Here is a 20,267-nt window from a genome sequence, read left to right as displayed (position 1 = left end):
GTAATACCGAGCCACTGCTGCAGTTCCACTATCTGAAAATTATAGAGGGAAGATAATTCCTATTGATCCCAACTTCTGGATGATGCTTCTCAGTGCAGCTGAGAGTGAAAAGAGCACGGCATGCTGAACGGGCTGGATGAGCACGCTGCTTCCTGGGCAAGTATGCCTCTCGTGGGTACTTGGCTGCCCTGAAAAGTAACACGCCTCAGTTCGCTGAGTTCTACTTTAGAAATATCTAATAAAAACTACCCCTCACATCACTGGCACCAGTCTTCACCTTCTATCTGATGACTTCCACAGGCACCTTGCGCCCTGCAGGGGGGATGCCCTACCCTTCGAACAGCCCTGCAGTAACAGAATCCCCTCAACCACCACTGGCACCACCACTGCAAACTTCCCCAAATAATACCATCTACTTGCCCAGCCCTAGGACCACTATTACTTTTAATTATTTTTATTTTTTACCAACTTCTTCCCCAGCCGTTTACCTTGTTTCTTCTTGGCTTTAGTCTCTGTTTGTAAATAGCTGAGGGCAAACTATGTTTTATGAATTATCTGCAACTTCCCATCGCATCAGGATCACAGTCAGCAAGGAACCTGGACATGCTACTACTAAATCACCGGTAATATCTAGGTTTCACACATCCTAGAATCCAATTTATGGTCTTAATTTATCTTCAGATTTAGATGGAAAAACAGCCTGGTGTGCCTTTAGTTTCTCATGCTTTCTACCCCTTAACATTTCCTTCTAGTACAGAAGTGCATCCACAGTCAGCAGCCAACGTCCTGCTCCACGTTCAGCTCCATCCACCCCTCTCCTGGGAACTGCCAGCTCCGCAATCCATTTCGTTTTATTTTCTAAAGGGGCACAGCGCATGACTCACCAGGATTTGTGCTGCTGTGGACGTTGTCTGTCTGATGGTAAGTGCAGCTGATGATCCAAAAAAAGGCAGGCACGTAAATGGAGTAAGTGCTCTTCATCTGGACAGAACATCCCAGGAGATGAGTCACCTCAGCAACCTGCCTGGCCCCCAGGATTCATGGGTTTGGTTTTCTTCCAAGCTGTTAAGTCACACAGCAACTTTCCTTCCCTTCTCACTGATCATCTAACTGCCGAGACATCCAAGACATGTTTCTTCTCTGCATTATTCCACAAGGTTTATGAGAGAAGCTACCAGGCCGGTCCCACCAATATGCCAGAAGTGCTTTGCTGCTTTGAGTGCATCTGCAAAGAGTAACCGCAACACTTCCTCGTGCACAGTTCCTGCCTTCCCGCACAACAAATCTTGATTTTTTTTCGACATTCCTTCCTTACTAAACCCTCAGCCTTTTACATCTTATCAGTGGAGGATACTTACCTTGTTCCCCAAGTCTACCAGTAAATATTTTAAACAGTTTTTGCTGCTTTGTCATGCACAGAATAATTAAATTTGTTAAAATAATTGCCACCAGTTATCATAAATATTTAAGGAATCTGTGAAGCTTTTAAACATTTATAATTCAGTGTCTGGTTACATGACATCCCGGCGGATGTAACTACTGCAGTGGTAACTCCAGAACTGCATTCCTCAGTGGTGCTCAGTTTATTATTAGCAGCCACTAAAAAACAGTTTGCATGACCAAAATAGCATTTACCTACCAGCAAGCACACCTGGATTCTCCAGCTTCCAGAGAAAGTTCAAAAAAATAAAACAAAAACCATTCAATATTGTCAGAGGCTGGAATGCTTGCTCTCTTTTGTAACACACAAGGTTGAGGGAGACCCCGCTCTGTGCTGTACACTCCTCAGTTGATTTGACATTCCGCTTCTGTAGCTGCGGGGTAAGGTTGAAATACTTCTCCTCTGACCCACTGAACCACTCTTCCCCTGACACTCACCCTCAGTTAGAACCAAATGCACACCAACCACCCAAGGCTTGGCTATCTGTATATGACACGTCAGTTGAGGAGGGCTGTCCTGGATCCTACTTTTTTAAGAAGCAATCACGTTCCTGTCCAACTGAATTATAAATAAATCGTACGAACAAAACCTAGCGTATGCAGCAATGCCTGCAGAGCTATGCACAAGCCCTGAAGTAGAGGCCGTTCTCAGCACCAGAGCTCAGCTGCCTGTTCCCTGGGATCCAGAAGGCAGTGTCAGCACGGCGCTGCTCTGCGCAGCCTCGGGCACAGCTCTGCAGCTGCTCGCTGCTGCCGGGGATTCAGCTCCATGCCCTGGGAGGCTGCAGAAATGCTGGGAAGGGACCTCCCGCAAAAGCGCAGCAAGTGCTGAGCATTGATGTTCTTACCCAGGCTTAGCCACAACTGCCCGGCATCCTCTGGGTCACCTCGAACAAGAGGAGCAGGTTTGAGGCACGCACATCAAATGCAAATGGGCTGGCCACTTTCTGCTGGGAAACTGTCATTGATGATAACACTGAAGAAATGTGCTAAATGTGCCAAAGGTGGCAAAGTCAGCAGTAGATGCAACCGCATGTTTTAAATGCTTAAACCCACTGCATCTCTACTGTGCACTGCCAGATCCTTTCTGTTCCACAACAGGCTGCAGAGCCTGTCTTTGTCCACCTGCCTGCTAAAGGCTACACCCATTAAAAAATAAGACTTCCATCATGAAATCAACAAGCTGCAAAGTATAAAATACCCCACCAAAAGCTGTCTTTTTACCGTGTTCTCATTACCTATACGCCCTTTATAAATCACATCCACCTCTAACACAAGGGTCTAGTAAATGACAAAGGGCTCAGGAATCCGTAGCCAATAAACACTGAATTTGAAACTTGGTTAGCAAGAACTCTTGCCTGAAGACAAAGATTTCAAAAGTATGCTTTGTTTTTTTCCTCTCTCCTCCTCTGCACCCCCAGCACAGGGGGCAACCCAAGCCCCCCCCCGACCCTGCGAGTCTCAGCACCGTGTCCCTGCTCAGCTTGTGTCCAGGAGAATGAACAAAAACATGTTTGAGATGTTTTATGACTTTGAGATAGTCTAAGTGGGAAATTAAATGAATCAGAAATGTAAGAGAGCAATTTTGAGAGCAAAATCTTATTAACAGCTACTTACAGGATTGCTTGACTGTAGCTTGGTAGATAAGGGGGCCTGTCTTTTGTCTTACACTCGATTAGTGCCCACTGTAATGCCTTCCCAACAGAAATCAGATGGTATCACTATAGAAACATCTGAGCCTTTCTTGCTTTATTGATAGCTCTTCCAAACTTACTCAGTGAAGGGTGTTTATAACTAAGAAATGCACCATTATTTATAGGAAGAAAACTGCTTTACTTCAGCTATCGCTGAAACTACAGCCACCAAGCCTTACACCCTGCTGTAACTTGGCCATTTCAACACTTACCTGAAGTTTATGGATGACAGAGACTACTTATATTTAGCAGCCTAAACAAGATGCAAACAGAACGAACACTGGCCAACCAAACAACTTGGTTTCCAGATCTGCTGCACATACATAACTTTAAGTGATCCGTGTTTTGGGAAGTGTTGGAAGTATTCTTCCTCCCCAAACAGGCCCCAACTAGCAGTGTGTTCATTCAGCAAAACCCCTCCATTAAACAAATGGTTTCTACTGGAGTTTGTGTTTAAATGCTACGGAATTTAGCATATCCTAAATTTAAAGTCATTTTAGAGTTTCGGGAAAAAGGACCTCATGAAAATACTTGTTATTAACGCTTATTCTGGGTTTCAGGGCTCCAAAGCTCTGAAGATGTACCACACAAGTCTGAACTAGATCTTGCTGGGTTGAGAACCTACAGTAAAAAAAAAATATGTAACTATGTATGTACGTACTTATATGTATTATTGTATCAGCAAACGAGGTAATTGCTTCCGATCTGGTCAGCAGGTCACTCAAAATATTGTTGTTGAGCAAATGCATATATAGCTGTGTATTAAAAAAAAGACTGGATTTATATACTTCAGGCAATGGCAGCCTACCAGCAGTTCAGATAAGATGTTCCAGAACATACAAAGCTCTGGAACCTATACCATTTTAAAAAAGAACAATATTGAAGTATGAATTTTCCTGTCTTCTCGTTCCAACTACTGACCGGTACTTAGCCCCCTTTTCTAAATTAAACAGTCATACTACAATGATTCTTGCTCATGGAGATAATTATAATCCAACCATCATTTGCACTTCTCTTTAAGTAGAAAACCCTGGACTTTTGCAACAAAATAGTTTTTTAAATTTATTTTATCTAAAACTGTCATTTATTTCTTCAGATGTGATTAACAATTAGTCCTCTATCTAAATGTTAATTCTCATATAATTTTCTTAAGATTTTTAAGTTAAGAGTTTTTAATGCATATATTCACAATTATCAGAACAATGACAGCAACAGACATCTCTTTCAAAGAAATGCTGTGTTTGAAGATGACACTTGGGTAAAGGTCCTTCCTTAAAGATTTCTGCTGATTATTTCGCCTTTCTGGGGAGGAAAGGTATTGCAACCTTGTTGTATTGTTGAGCTAGAAGAGAGGAAAATTTAATGAAAGTAGGACTGTGATGAAGAGGGGAAGAAAATGTGTTAGGGCCTTGAAAGGGACTTATCTTGTATGCTTTAAACACCACTGAATGCAACGACCACCATCTATGAATGAGTAACATTATTTATAACAAAAATAACGCAATTCACTTACTTACACCTTTTGACTGCTTGAAAACCTTTAAAAGTCCAGCTGTGCAGATCTATTATAAGAACAACTTTAACTTCCAGAATATGTTAGTACAGCAGTGGTTACGTCAGCGTGAGAAGTAAACGTGCATTACCCAGGAGGAATGCTCCTTCATCTGATGCTGGTTGCTGTGAGGACCGTTGGCATGGCCACGCCAAAAACAGTTTTGACAGAGCTGGTAGTTGTGGCACTGCTGGCATCGGTACCGGAAACCCATCATGCTCTCGCACCGGCAATACGAACATTCCACGGGATGGAAGACTTGGTGGAGATGAGGAAGGAAGAAGGAAAGAAAAAAAAAAAAAGAAGTAAACCTTAAGAAAACCTCAACCATCAGATTTCACCAGAAATCAAAACAAAACAACAACAACAAAAAAAACCAGCACCCAGGTTCAGGTTCTTAATCATTAAAACAATTTCTTATGCTGATCAGGTCATGGATTCTGAGACCAGAGGAGGTTATTTTGGCACAATTAATTATAAATCTAAGTTAATGATAACGTATCAGTGCCATCTGATAAATTCAGTATTTCTTCTCCAGCTTTCTCCCTCTTTGGATATACTTAGACCCAGAAAACTCCAAGCAAGTTCAATGGCATAAAAGAATGCGAGTAGAAAGGGAAAGCAAAAAAATCATTTTCACAAAGGTTTGTTTCTATCTAAGGGATCACTTTGCCCTCAAGCTGAGAGCATTTTCCACACAAAAGGCAAATCCAGGCCACCACAAGCTTCTGCTCTGAATCCCCTCCCACTGAGGAAATTCCCTCACTCTTCTCTGACTGTGAGCTCCATCTCCTGTACCACCACAGCCTAAACTGAAGAAATCCCCAACATGCCTCTATATCATAACATCTCAAGAACGTAAAAATTAAATTAGGAATGATATGCTGAGTCACCAACACAAGCAGACTGAACAAAAAAAGAGATGGCTTCTTCCCCCCCTTTTTTTAACCCACAAATGATCACAGACTTCCTCCATTTACTAGAGAAGTCTTGGGTCAGAATAAACAAAAGAGGAAAGTAAGAATGAGGTAAGGGAGATAACTTAATATGTCAAGCACAACTTAAAAGTTGAGGCACAGAGAACAGAATGGAAGAATGAAGGTGAGGGTGAATCACAGAAGCAAGAAGTTCAGCATTGCCATGGGGCAAGAGCATAAGGAGTTACAGATGGGTATAAATAACTGCTGCGGAGAAGATGATAGGAAAAAAGAGCAGCCCACTAGCCAGTCAGCTGAAAGTCATGGATGTGTCTCTTGAAAACTACTTCAAGACGTAAGAGGGATAACTGAGAAGAGTCTGAAGGTGTGATGTACAATAATTTGATCTACGGTAACAGTTCCGACTAGCTGTTCCAGCGGAGATGGGGTGCAATACTGCACGGGGCAATCAAGTTAATGGAGAGAGGGAGAGCTTCTACAGAAACCACAGAATCAGAGAATGGTTTGGGTTGGGAGGGAGCTTTAAAGATCATCTGCTTCCAATCCCCTGCCAGGAGCAGGGACTGCTTCTGCTACATCAGGAGACTCTGGGCGGCTGAACATCGCAGAAGTGCCTGCTACATCAAGAGTGGATGTGTATGCCCAAATTGCTCCAAACCCTTGGGTAACAACTGAAGGGAAGACAACTTGAGCATTCACCTGGTCAGCAGTGGCACAAGCCAAGACCATCAGGTGGATGATGCTTTATTGCAACACATGGAAGCACTGTAAGAAGAAAACGACGGGATCACGATAGGAGATTTCGATGATACGAAAGTCCCTTGGGAATGGAAGTTCAGGTGATGACCACGTTTTTAATCAAAAGGTGGAGAAACCAATGAAACGGCAGAGCTGTAGATTTATTTCAAGCAATAGAAACAGAGCAATTTCCTGAATTTTAGGAAGTGAAGAAGACCAAACATGACTTCAGTGCAGTAGTTTTCAGTAAATTCGTAAGAGAATTAGTAGGCACACTACCAAGATGAAGCAATTCAATGAGAAAAGAGTTAAACTTGTCAGTTCCTTAAAGAAATGATGCTAAAGAAACAAGCATAAATTAACTTTGGGCAGAGGAAAGAGTAGACTGTAGTAAAAGAACAACTTCACTGACATATGGTCTCCTCAATAACCTAAAATTCAAAAGGAAGCCTACAGAAGTGCTAACTGGGACAAATTATTAACAAGGGTTAAAAGAATAATACAAATATTCAGAGAAAAAAACAGGAAAAAAAGAATGAGGAGAAAGCTAACAAGGGTTTTGAAATGGACATAACAAGAATTGCAATTATCATCCTTAAGAGGAGCTGAAATTATACATATGTAACCACTGACCTCCCGTGTTATCTTAACACGTAGAATACATAGTGGAACAAATACAAAAGCAAATTACTGTAAGCACCTGAAGAACAACAGAGAAATGAACATTTGCCACATCAACTTAGTGTCTTCCTATGACAGAGTAATTGACCTTGAAAACAAGAAACAAGCACCAAACGTCACCAATTTCTCATTTTATTTCAGTAATTTACTTGCAACATTGGTCTCCCTATTTGTATAACAGAAGGAAACAGATGAAAGGACTTTAACTGGGATGTGAATTTCACTGGAAAAGCCCAGAGAGCTGTTAATTGCCAAAATGGTAAGATCTAATGAGCAGGCTTCTAAAGGGCTTTATTCCAGGTCAAGTACTGGTCAATTTTCATAAACATACTGAATGATTGTCAAAAGCGCTCAATCTGGGGCATCACATTTCAGTGAAGGTGTGGGTTAACTAGATGTACGAGAGAAAGCAATAAAAAGGCCTGAACTAGATCTAGGAGACAGCTTAGCTAGGAGTAGGCTGTGAGAAGGCATCAAACATGCAAGAGGTACTTACAAAATAGCAATACCTTCTCCAGAGCCAGCGGCCAAAACCCAGGTAGTTAAGGGTTTAAACTGCAATCAGAAAAAAATCATGCTAGAATATTAGGAAAAACTTTCTCACCCTAAGAATATTTAACACTGACCTCAAACCAGCTTCTGGTCCACACAGGTGGTGACACCTGAACGACTTTAAGAAGGAAAAATGCAAATCTTTCAAGAATGTTTGCGTACATTTGAGTTTGCCTTTGGAAAGGGAGATGGATCAAGCCACCGGTTCCCAAAGCTGTTTTTGTACCCACTCTGTGCTGATGCCCAAAAACCCCTCTGCCCATGGCAGGGCTCCTGCCAGCTGAGCACACTGCCTCACTGCCGGAACGAAGGCCAACACACTGCCTGATCGCAGCAAGTTCTGCCCACCTCACTGTCCCGCTTCATCTTCTCTTCCCTTCCTATTCAAAAAGGTCTGTCTTACCTTCTCTGGCATGATGCATGTAAAAGAAATTACTCTTGGTGAAGAAGGGACAGAGGTACTACAGAGTCCCGAACCAAAGAATCAAACACGTGAAATTGGTATCCTTAAGGAAAGCAGTAAGAGCATTCTGATGAAATAAACACGAGGCACAGTAGCAGCGGTGACAGCAATTATGTGTACTGCAAGGAGCAAGCCCCCAAAAACCATGAGCAAAGACAAAATTGGAACAGTCGGTATCAGAGATTATTAGATCATGGACAAGGTGCCTGGCCACTGGGACAGAAAGTAAAGAAGTGCACTTTGTGTTTGTTTTTTTCCTCCTGGAAGTGACATGCTGTCGCCATGGGCAGGGACTAAATAAATGAAGTGGAACTGCACGCTTCGTCCCAGCTGCCTTCCTGCTGTCCTCCCTTCCTAGGTTACTGCCAGATGGTACGTCATGATCAGATGTGGATGCTGCTCTTCTTTTCTATCTTTTGTTCATTTCTGAATGCCAATAACATGATGTTGCAATCACTATTTCTCTTCTCTCCTGTTCAGATCGCTCCCCGTGCTCCCACCCACATAAATCCACCTGCACTGAAGTCGCCATGCAGAGGCCCACTGACAACGTTTTTCACGCCGCTGACCTGCCTGACCCCAGGCTGCACTCGAACCACCGTGACTCCTCTGCCTATGGACTGCCAGACCTCATGTCCAAACCCATTTTTCCTCTCTCCTTCCTGCTTGTTCTTATCATAAACTGCCCGTGCTTTACTTTCTCTGTCTCAGTGATCTGAACGTTTTTGCTGTTGACACCTTGTCTTATGAAGGTGCGCCTCTACTCGAAGCTCCCTGCCACATATGGGAGTGGGAGTTGTAAGCTTCTTTCCACTCTTCACTGCTTCCAAGACTTCAGTCATTCCCTTTCCTGGTTGCCAGTACTCCAGATTCTAACTTCCTACCAGGTCCTTCTTGACAGAGACAACCTGCTCCTTCCCTCCTCCTCCTCCAGCAGACCAGTTCCCCACGGAAAGGGCAGGAAGGACGGAGGAGGCCAACAGCTAGAGAGGCAGGACCATGAACCCAGTCCTCCTGTGTGGCTTTTCCTCCCTTTCCTGACACCCGATCATGTCTGTATTCGGCAAGTTTTTGATTTCCCTCGTTTTTCTTCAGCCGGTACAGCTGGTGACTGCCTCTCCCTGCAGGACACGTCCTGGTACTTCCCATGCCCCCTGACCCACCTCAGCACCACCGGCTCTGCTCAGGCTCCTACACTGCCGAGTGCCCCTGAAACAAATCCATCACCAAACTCACCCACCACAGCTGGGTCCTCTTCTCCTTCCAACTCTGCCAGCCTCCAAAATTCTTCTCCTGTAAGCAATCTCTGACTCTCAGCTGCAGCCTATTTTTGCCATCAATATTCAATCCTGCTATCATCAATCCTCAAGTCGGTATTCAAATCTCTTCTCATTCCCACTTCTTCTCTGATCAGGACATGTTAAATTCTTCCAAACTGAAATCTGGAAGAACCCAGTGTGACCTTCCTTCTCCTCCTCTTCTTCCCTCCTTTATCTCAGATATTTCCCATTTGCTGTCTTCTTCAAATCTCTAATTTATTTAAAGTTCTTCTGGTGCCATCTTGCGAGTTACCCGACACTCCTCAGAGACATTCCTTTTTTTTTTTTTTTTCCTCCCTCTTCTTCCTGGGGTCAGTTCCCTTACACTCCAACATCAAAATATACGCAATATTTAGGTTTTCAGATTCTAAGGACACAAAAATTTGTCCACGTTTTCTTCTCTAACTCCCAGTTCCTTCCATCACCAAGCTTACTGCACGCACTCACTGTGATGCCCTCCCCCTGCCCCTCTCATTTCCACAGAAGCCACTCCAGGCAAAATCCCTCTTACTGCTTCCCACCCAAATGGGAGCTGTTACTCCACCACCAATCTCTGAGCTGCAAACCCCAAATCCTTGTCTTGAAATCCCCACACACCACCCTGTGGTATACACCCCGTGTGTTCGTCTTTCTTCTTCGGCTTTCATTGCTTACCCCCAAACCAGCCTTGCTCTTTCTGAACAACGCCTTTCCCATAGGGACATACGACAAGGGCTTCAAAATACAATAGCCATATATGCACGTTAGATTACTAAAATGAAATAATGAAGAAGAGTTTCAGAGAAAAAACCAGGGGATCCATGTTTTGGATATGCCATTTTAAATTACCGTAACTGTAATGACACGTGAGACAAGGACGATGATGCAGGACTGACCAAAGACTGGTCTGGAACTGGGAAGCACAGCAAAGTTGTCTGCATACACGAGGGTATTTCCAGAGCAAGAAGGGTATCAAGAACAAAACGTAGATCGAAATAAGCAGGAGAAAAGAACAGAGCCTGTATTAAATTGCATAGGAGTAACTTCCAAAGACTAGTGGTTAAAGGAAAATGAAAATATGACAATTGTAAAATACGAGAAAGAAATCAAAGAGGAGATAATAAAAGTGGAAAGCTAAAGCAGGATGCAGATGAAATAATTCAATATTTTCATATTAAAATGTTTCAGAGAAGACCCGGAAAAACGCGTTGTTCAAAAAGCTCTGGCTAAGACAGAATTAATGTTGAAGGAGAAATGCTTTGAAGAACATGCCATGACTATAAATACAAACTTTTATTTAACATCTGTCTTTATACGACTCTTTTTCATGTGGTACTAATAGTTACATCTGTAAACAAGACATACCGCTACAAGATTCTGCTTTGTCCTAGTGGACGCAGGCCAGGAACACTGACGTGTGCATCCAGAACTTCTAACCGCTATTGCTCCCATGTAAAACACCACTGAAACTGTTAGCCACGTGATAAAAATGCAATCATCTACTTAATTCAGCCATATACACCCCAAAAGCCTATTACTCCAAACTCTGCGCTCCTTACAAAGCTGTGCGTAGCATCAGCACTAAAATCATGTCACAGACATGATGTACAAGCCAAGCTCCAAGTCCCAGCTCTGGGTTTTATATTTCTCCATGGAAAGGATTGAGATGAGCGGGAAGAGCAGTCTTCCAGCAGATTAACATCCTTGTCTACCTCCACGGAGAGGCCTGCTTATGGGGCAGTGTAGAGCAGGAATCTTTTTGCTACTGACTGAACAAGGAATCTGACCTCCTTGGTCTAAATTAACAGTAGTGAATACCCCCACAGCCCTTGGCCCTGCTGTGACTCAGCTTTCCTGTGCAATGACAAATTCCCACGATACAGTAGGTGCATAAACAACATCAAAATCAATGCAAAGCATCTTCCAAGACACCTGACAAGTAACCCGGTACGCACAAACGTATCCTCCACAGAAAGGGTGCAAGAGGAGGAAAGGCACGTAAAGAGAGGACAAGGTTTGGGGAGGATGGGGAGGCTGTTGGGTTGTGTGGGTTTTTCTTTGGTTTGTTTGTTCTCCTCCCCTCTTGAGCCTTATAAAACTTTAGCAAAATTAGCTGGGAAATTCTAGTCTGAATGCGAGTTATAAGAGGAATGATCAAAAAAAAATATCTCAAGCTTTGCCAAGTCTTTAAATAAAACCTCAACTCTGGGACTAAACACACCCCGCTCCACTCACTGCTGCAGAACTCTGCCTTTCAACCTGGGACCCACGGACCCTGCAGATGAGAGGCTCCTTGCCTGGGCTCAGCAGCTCACCAGCAGCACGCGCCATGCAGCAGCCTAGGTCGGAGAACATTTTGAAGCAACCTGCATTCCCCAGGAAAGACTAGGGACCAGCAAAAGAGAAGAGACTGAAAAGCATTAGGGAATTTTTATCCAGAAAAGAAATGACGGGCTTCCAAAGTCCCAGACTGCTCCCGGCTCCAGGTGTGCGGCGAGATGTGAGCCCTGACCGTGGGCACACGCAGCCAGGGGAAGCTGTACTGAGCAGCAGCTGAGCACCTTCCTCTAAAGAATAACTGACTACCAACCTACCACAGGCGTGAGTTACCGCAGCAGGGCAGCACGGACCGAGGTTTCCTTGCAGGAGCTCCTCTGGAAGCGTGCTCCCCACGTAACTCACTGGGACATGCAGCAGTGCTGCGCCTCTGCGAGGAGGATCGGTCTTAATCATAACGAAGCCGATGGCAGCTTGTAGCTTCCTTTTCCTTTCTCTAAAGCCACCACCTGGAGAACTGGAATAGTTCACAGCTGGTTGTTAAGGAACAGGGTTCACAGTCGGAATAGTTCCTACACGACAGCCCGGGCAGCGCAGGAGGCCACCTGTGGCTGCTATGGCAGAGTAACGCTGCGTTGCCGTACCAAGCCTTTTTTTGTTCACCTGCTGACAAACCCACGGCAATGCAGGCCTCTACGGAAACGTCCTGATCCTCTAAAGCCAAAACTGAAAGAAAATTGGCTCCCAAGTAATCAGAAAAACATCGTCACGTAATCACAGTAAGGAAACTAGGGAGGCGAGGTTCTCTGCGGATGGCACAAAGACAGAGCAGCAAATGAGACTAAAACGGAAGCATGAAATCCTCTTTGGAACTCCTTTACTACTACTAGGATGTTTCTGAGGGGTTGAGCAGGACCTCTGTAAACTTATATTATTTATATAATTTAGACTTATATAAACTGTAAACTTATATTATTTATATATATATATATATATTATTTATAAACTTATATTACGTTTAAATTCACAGCGGGCTGGGGAAGCATACAAAGAAAAAAAAAAAAGGTGCCAAAGCCTGAGGCAGTTCTGCTGCAGGGAAGGAGTCACAGAACCATGGAAGTTTCTGCTGTGCTTGAGAGACGGAAAGGCAGCCCACCGAGACACTGACGACACTCTCGAGCCACTGGCCTCCCCTCTGGAAGTGCAGAGGGAAAGGGAAAAGGGGCCACGTATCCGACACCAACACCAGGAGGTGCCAGAGCTCTGCAAGAACCCAGTGGGACCCGGGTCACCCTGCACCCAGCCTCCTTGAGGACAATAATACTGTTACAGGGAAGTTTCAGGGTGATTCATACACTTCAACACCCCTGTCAAAACATGAGCGTGTCTGGCATGACTGGCATGACTGGCAAGGAAATCACCTTGCTCCTTTCAAAAGATGTGAAGAAAAAAAAAAAAGGGGGGGTGGGAAATGGCACAATCACTGCCATTTTTACGGATTTTCTAGCTTTTTTCGTTATTTTTTTCTCTTCCCAAAAGGAAGCTGAAAATGGATTCTACCGCTAGGCTCCATCTTTCCTTGTGACTAAACGATCTACCCAAGGTAAGGCTGCTAAACACAGATGGTGTCAAGCACAAGGAAGGGCAGCAATTCTCAATCCCATTCTGTCATTACTTTGAGCTTCTGGGAAGGCTAAAGTTTTATTTGTCAGAGAAGGCAGCCAAAATCTGAGTTATAAGACCTGACTGAAGAACAACCTGATGCAGTAAAAAAAAAAAAAAAAACATTACAGAACATTCTCTAATTTGGAACTCCCAGGCAGGAGCTGTGCTCTCCGTACGCACACATACATTTGTTTTGCTGTACTTCAGGTAGGATCCAATCCTCACCCTAGCGAGCCTATGAGATAGGAAAGTATTTCTACAAGCGTTAATGTAAGCTTAAGATACCACAAATGGCAAATTTAAAAGCTGAATATTCTTTTCAGTATTTTCCTCTTTAGGAATGGAAGAGGAGAAAGAACATAGCCTGAAGACTTCTTCCACTTGCATTTACAAAGGATCCTTTTTCTGCAAGAGCAAAACTAAAGGGATTAGAAGGCCTGCACAAAAGCACGCTGTTATTATGATGCATTAGCATGCAAATTGAGATGATGGCTCTCCAAAATAATGCGCTGCCCTATTTATTTAGAACAGTTTCAAAGCAATCAAAGGAATGTGTCTGATGCACCAAGAAGTTTTTTTCCCCTTACCTGTAGATGTTATTGCGCCAGTAAAACCAGCTCACCTCCCAGCTTAATTGCCTTTTACTTACAGCAGAGCTGAAAAGACAACCAAGGAAATCACAGGATATTTTCCTAAGGCTGTCAACTGAGGTGTTCAGGTGCTTCTGAAGTAACTCGGCAGTGATTGCCACAGTAATTAATGAGAATGTTTACAAACCGTGAAGGAGACAGACATCTGGCTAGGAAGCAGCAGCACTGACAAGGTGCAATCCTGAGAAAAACTTGTAGTGGAAATCAACAACGATGCTAGAACAAGACTACTGATCAGGTCACGTGAGGAAACACGCGTGGGCTGCAGTAGTAAAGAGACAAACTTAGAGGATGGATGTTTGAATACGAGTCCATTTTATCAGAGACACATCATTTAAGGATGGGAGGTGGAAGGTGAGAAGGCTACCACCTAAATTAGGACCTCAGGAAACTATTTAACAGGATTTTCTTTGTAATCATATCTAGAAACACAATATTGAATAGCTGGGGCCAGAAGGCACCTGTGGAAATCTGCTCAAAGCAGGGTCGGCTGGAGCAGGCTTCTCAGGCCACTGGCCTCGGGTCTCCATGGATGGCGCCTCCACAGCCTGAAGCAGTATTTTAACACACTTATGTCAAAAAAAAAAAAAAAAAAAGAAAAAAAAAGAAAATGCATCTATTTTTAAGTTTAAACAGAATTTCCTGTATTTCAGTTTGTGCTCATCGCCTCTTGTCCTCCCACTGGATACTGCTGAGACGAGCACAGCTGTCTTCTTTACTGTTTCTCACCAGTTCTTTACACATGCTGATAAGATCCCTCGGAGCTTTCTCAGAGGACAGGAACAGGAGGTGTCAGAGAACAGAGGAATACAGACGCTGGTCTCGAAGGATGATACCCTTCTACCCAGTTATTCCATCCAGGTACTTTCAAGAAAAAAGATCAGACTACTGGATTATCTCCAGATCTTCCCACCACTTCACCTGTGTCCGGACACTGCAGTTGGACTAGATGATCTTTGAAGGTCCCTTCCAACTGAACTATTATTTTTAAACATTTTATCATTTCCTAAGCCCTGTGTAATTCCACCCTGACCTGTTTTCATATCACCTTGTTTACTGCCTGTTTCCGTATCATATTCCACTCTGTGTGCTTCACTTGAAGCACGAGTTTGTAAGGATAAGAGGATAAAGGGAAAAAAAAAGCAAACAGTGGCTGCTACCCTTCTATTAATGCAGCACCACAGACTACCTAAAATTTTATTGAAATAAACCATCTCAACTCTTTCAGAAGCTTTCTCATAAGCTCTATTTCCATGAAATTACTCCCCTCAAAATCTTTTTGAAATTGTCTTTTTTTAAAAAAATTACACCCACAATTGTCGGAAAATCTTTGTAAACATACAGAGCAATTGGGAAATTCAACTTCTCTCCTGTTATAATAAAAAAATAAAAAGCCCGTGGAGTGTCGCAGCTCTGATCTTATTCAGTGTTGTACACACGCAGATTAAAACCACCACCAGATATGCTTTGCAAGGGGATCAAGAAAAGACAAGAAAACAAACGTCAAAAGAGAGTATATCGAAATCACAGCAATACTGAGCCACTTCACAGAAATAAATGTCAAGAAACAGAGAACTGAATATAAATCCCAAAAACTTGGCCAGAGAAAGACTACCGAAGTTTTAAAGCTGTGCTTGTCAACAGCTGGGCAAAACCAAGAGTGAGTTCATCTACCTGTGTCTTAAAAGGAGGAAATCTGCACACCGGGAGATGCCTATAAAAGAATAACGCTGAAGAAGAGGTAACAACTAGCAGGGCAGAGCTGTTAAAGGATGAGTACATGATTTTGCTGTGCAGAAGGAAACAAAAGATGAAGTTTAGTTTATGGGTGAAAAAAAAAAAAAAAAAGTGTTTTCCTAGAATTCACATATAAAACACCATATACTCTGTACAAACATACAATAAATGCAGTGTATCACCTTTCTGGACACTAAGAAATAAAAAGGATTTGATAGCCTGCACAGGAGAACAAACTTCAGCAGGGAGCTTTTTAGCTTCCATGAGCTCCAAGAAGCCCTCCTAAGCCACCACTCTTTCCCACTGTTGATTTCAGTTTTCCATACCTTACCGTTCCTTAAATATATTCCACAGGCAATAAAACCAGGACTTTTTAGCTAAGACAAGGTCTAGAATTGAGCAGATCTCAACATTTACCTCCCATAGTAAAAAAATACTGAAGTGACTCATGTCCTCAAATGCTACACAAGACAGACATTTGAATGGGTACCAAAATCTTTGGAAGTGAGCACTTGAAAGCATCTGTTAAAGCATAGTTCAAGTGAAGGTGTTTTGTTTTGTTTTGTTTTTTTAAGTTTCAGAATAGATGTGAGCATTGAGAGAATATGTTTTTTCTGCTTATTTTTTCATCTTTGGCTACTAATAATGCTAGAACCCTAACTTAAAAGATAAATACCAATAACCAGTCTTGTTCTGCATTGCTGTTGATTTCATAAATAATCAGTCTTCCTCCTGGAAGTGTAAAACTTGTCACTCCAACAAAAGTCTGAGCCTAAACTAGGACGGTTACAGGGGGAACGATGAAAGCTTTAGGTGCTTTGTCACTGCGGAAGGACAGCATACGGACACACTTGGAACAACCTCTGCTCTGACCAGATGTTTTGAACAAAATGTTCTATTTACCATTTTCAACATGGGCAAGTCTGTGCATGAGAGGCAGCCACACAAGGCACTGAGGCGGCGGATCAGCCATCAATGTGTCTAAAAACATGTTTAGCATGATCTTTTTCTGCAAAGAAAAAAGAAACACAACTTAAGAAAAAATTCAATTTCAATTAAAAATTTCAATCCCCAAAACTCTTCCAGCCTTAAAATCTCTCTACTATCCAGCTTCTGTATACCAGAAATCTATCCTACACTATAAAGATAAAAATCACAACTTTTTTCTCAGTGAGTTTCAGTCTACATAAGGCAAACAGTAACACCACAAAGGAAGTATCGGTACAGACACAATATGATCATACAAAAATACAAGATAAGCAGATGAACAGAGAATCCCAGGAAACGGAGGACCAGCCAGCTGGGACTAGTTCCAGACATGCAGTTAAAGAATCCTCTTTTGAAGAGAGATACAACAAACATGCGAGGAGGTCACTGCTCAGTGTAGAAAATGGTATTTCAAACATACAGGCAGCACTGAGAAAAGCAGACACTTACAAAAGAGGCAACTACAACTAATATACACACATTATCCACACAGTAAATGATTTTTCTAAAGACAAAATATGAAAAAAGAGGCAAGGGGAGAATTGGGCTAATTATTAATTTAATAATTATTAAAAATATAACTGAAAACAAAATTAAATCATATGGAGAGGAAAATCGTGTTTTAAGAGTAGTGTTTTCTAAACTCAAGTGGGCAAGAGAAAATTTCTGCTGCAAATATAAACGGAGGTAACTGGTAAAAACAACAAAACAGCTAAGAATATTACAGATACAAAGAAAGAATACATTGGCTTTCGCAAGCAGGAAGCCAGAGGATTAAGAATTTCTCATAGGCAGCAGATCTGGTCAGATCACACTTTCTTCTCACCTTAGTGTACGACAGTGCTACTTCAAAAAGCATCCGTAACAGGGAGGGTAAAGCAGAGCTGCAGGAAGGAGCTCTGAAACTAACTGTAGCTATCACTTGCAGCTCTCATGCCAAACATTACAGGGGTAAAGAGAAAAATTATACTTTAAAAGTTACATTTAATACATATTTGTATTTTTTTATTTTGGTAAATATTAATTTTATATTTAAGCATCAATGTTTTTGTGATTAGTGGCAAATAATAGATCTTCTGTCCCTGAAGCTAACTAGCCTGGAGACAGAGTACAGAATTATAATTACCTATCCCAGTAACCATTAAGGAAAACGCTAAGAAATACATAATCTTATTTCTTCCATCTTTTATAAAGTGTCCTTGTTCCAGTCCCTCTGCTTCCTACATCGAAAGCCTTTCCTGAGCAGCTGCCTGCTGCTACGAGAGGGTCCGAGCCTTCCCTGTGCCCGACCCAACGTCTCGCCGAGTCCCAGCTGCCTCCCTCCTCCCCTGCACGCCGAGCAGCCCGCCTGCTCCCTCTCCTTTGGGAGGTGAAGAAATCCAGAATTTCCCAACAAACGCACATCTCACAAGAGCAGGGTGTGCTCGACATGTGCTGGAAGAAGCCTCCTGGCAGGAGGACCACAGCGTTACGGGGAACTAACCGCAGCGTGCGGTGCCGGAGGTCACCAAGTCCTGCTCACGCTGCAAGGAGCCGCTGCTGATGTTAGGTGGCATCACGGCCTGTGACTGACGTGAGGTGGCACACTTCAAATCCTAACACACTCGCCTGGTTGCTCATTTAAATAGGTGTTGTACAGCATTGCAATACTCCTCCAAGGCTCCTGGTTTTGCCTAGCTTTCACTTCTCGTGCTTCACGTACGACAGCACACGGGAACATTTCCTGGCTGTAGCCTTCTGCCAGAGCTCACAAAGGGAACGCTGCTGCACGTGGCCCTACCGACACGGGCTGTGACCCCTTCGGGCTTGATGTGCTGCTTACAGCGAGCATGGAGAACGTGCGCAGAAGCTCAGGATCATCCGAACTAAACTGAAGTTGAAAGACAAGTGTGGGATTTACTGCACTGGCAGGAGCATGGAAGACGTTTGAGTTGGAAAGGCCCCACAAAGACCAAGTCCAGCTGTGAGGCTAATTCGGGGCTGACCCACAGGTAAAACACACCATTAAGAGTGTTTTCCAAATGCCTCTTGAACACAGGCACGGGGCATCAGCCACCTCTCTAGGAAGCCTGTTCCAGGGTCTGACTGCCCTCTCATCAAAGAGGAGAGGGTCCTGATGTCTTTCCTAACACCTCGTCTGACCCTCCCCGGGCACGGCTTTGAGCCATTCCCACGTGTTCTGTCACTACCACAGAGAAAACAGGTTATTTACCAGAAATCACAGTTCTTCAAGCTACACGTGATGTGTCTGCCCATTCACACCACGTGTGGACACTCGCTGCTGGCACTTCTGTCCTGAGGACTTTGCTTTAACAGGACCTCAGGGACCACACTGCTACGTGGCTTTTGCAGGCTATATGAATGCTACGGTTGCCCCCGTGTCAACAAGAGAATTCATCGTGGGTACAAGGGTTACGAGGAGGAAAGACCAGACAGGATAGGAATGCTCACGTGTAAAGTACTATAATCTCAAAAGAATGCTACCTTTTGGTTAAAGTAGAAAACATTTTACATCTCAGAAGAGCAGCAGGTTCTTCTTTGGGCTGGGGGTCACTCCAGGTAACACATTTTCTGGAGGCAAGTCTCAGGATCCCCTGGGCAGACACATGCTGTGCACAGCCACGTTAGAGCCCAAAGCTAGCAGGAGAGCTTCTCCGTGCTGTAAAGGGCTCCTCAGGACAACGACGGCCGTGAAACCCTGCCGGTTGTTACCCTGCGTATGGAGCGATGCGACTGCCGTGCAGTTCACAAGAGGGCAGCAGGGACACGGGCTTTGGGCTTTGTATGCCGGTAACAGGACGTGTTGCAGCCAGCTGACCAAAAAGAATCAGGCAGCATTACCACCACTGCATTACCCTGCCTGGGGGAGGCATTCCTGGTAAGGACAAAGCAAAGCAAGCAGCACTCTCCTCCTCCTGGAAATTAGGAATGCAGAGAAGGAGCCTAAATAACAGCTTTTGTCGGAGCTAGTCTAACATTTCCTGCTGGGTTCAGAACCTAACCGCAGTGCGAACACAAAAACATCACTCAGACACCATTTGTGATTCAAAAACAATCAAATAATCTGCCAACAGGTTCTCAGCTCCAAGAACATAAACTGAAAATTAGCAAATGTGGAGGCAGTTGTGAGGGTCAAATGCCTCCCAGCAGAACAAACACACTTCCACACTGGTATTTTCTGTAATCACCCGCTGACACTCCAAACTATTGTAATAATTCCTTTTTTTTTTTTTTTTAAATCATTTGCTGTTAGCATACCTACCTGTCTTAACAGCTCTGCTGCCTCAAATCTCCTTGCAGGTGGCAGCAGTGATAAGTTACACCAATGCTACTCTTGTATTTAGAACACCACAGGCTTGCTTTAGTGGCAAAAGCTCAGGCAGTTTTATTGTTACAGTGCCAACGTGCTTGTTCAAATAAGAAGTTAATGCAAGCATTTCCCCATAAGATAGTGACACCAAGCCACATCCCCTCAGCCAACACAAAGATACGTGATTTTTTTTTATTTTTTTATTTTTTAACTCTGCAGTGAACAAAACAAGTTCATAGAACCACAGAATGGCTTGGTTTGGAAGGGACCTCGAAGTTCCAACCC

General features: G+C 43.4%; 1 protein-coding gene across 9 annotated transcripts in view; it reads right to left on the bottom strand.

Annotated features, from left to right (window-relative positions):
• Positions 1-20,267, bottom strand: part of DTNB (dystrobrevin beta) — a 196,467-nt gene that overhangs the window by 138,417 nt on the left and 37,783 nt on the right. For all 9 annotated transcript variants that reach the window (XM_035321179.1, XM_035321180.1, XM_035321183.1 and 6 more), the window contains 2 exons: positions 16,589-16,694; positions 4,778-4,944 (listed from right to left, as the gene is read on the bottom strand). In XM_035321179.1, coding sequence (XP_035177070.1) covers positions 4,778-4,944; positions 16,589-16,694 — 273 coding nt within the window. The remainder of the gene's footprint in view (positions 1-4,777; positions 4,945-16,588; positions 16,695-20,267) is intronic.

The sequence above is a fragment of the Oxyura jamaicensis genome, chromosome 3 (genome assembly GCF_011077185.1).
Source record: "Oxyura jamaicensis isolate SHBP4307 breed ruddy duck chromosome 3, BPBGC_Ojam_1.0, whole genome shotgun sequence".
NCBI lineage: Eukaryota > Metazoa > Chordata > Aves > Anseriformes > Anatidae > Oxyura > Oxyura jamaicensis.
Note: the sequence above shows the minus strand (reverse complement) of the source record. Positions and strands in the feature narration are given on the sequence as shown.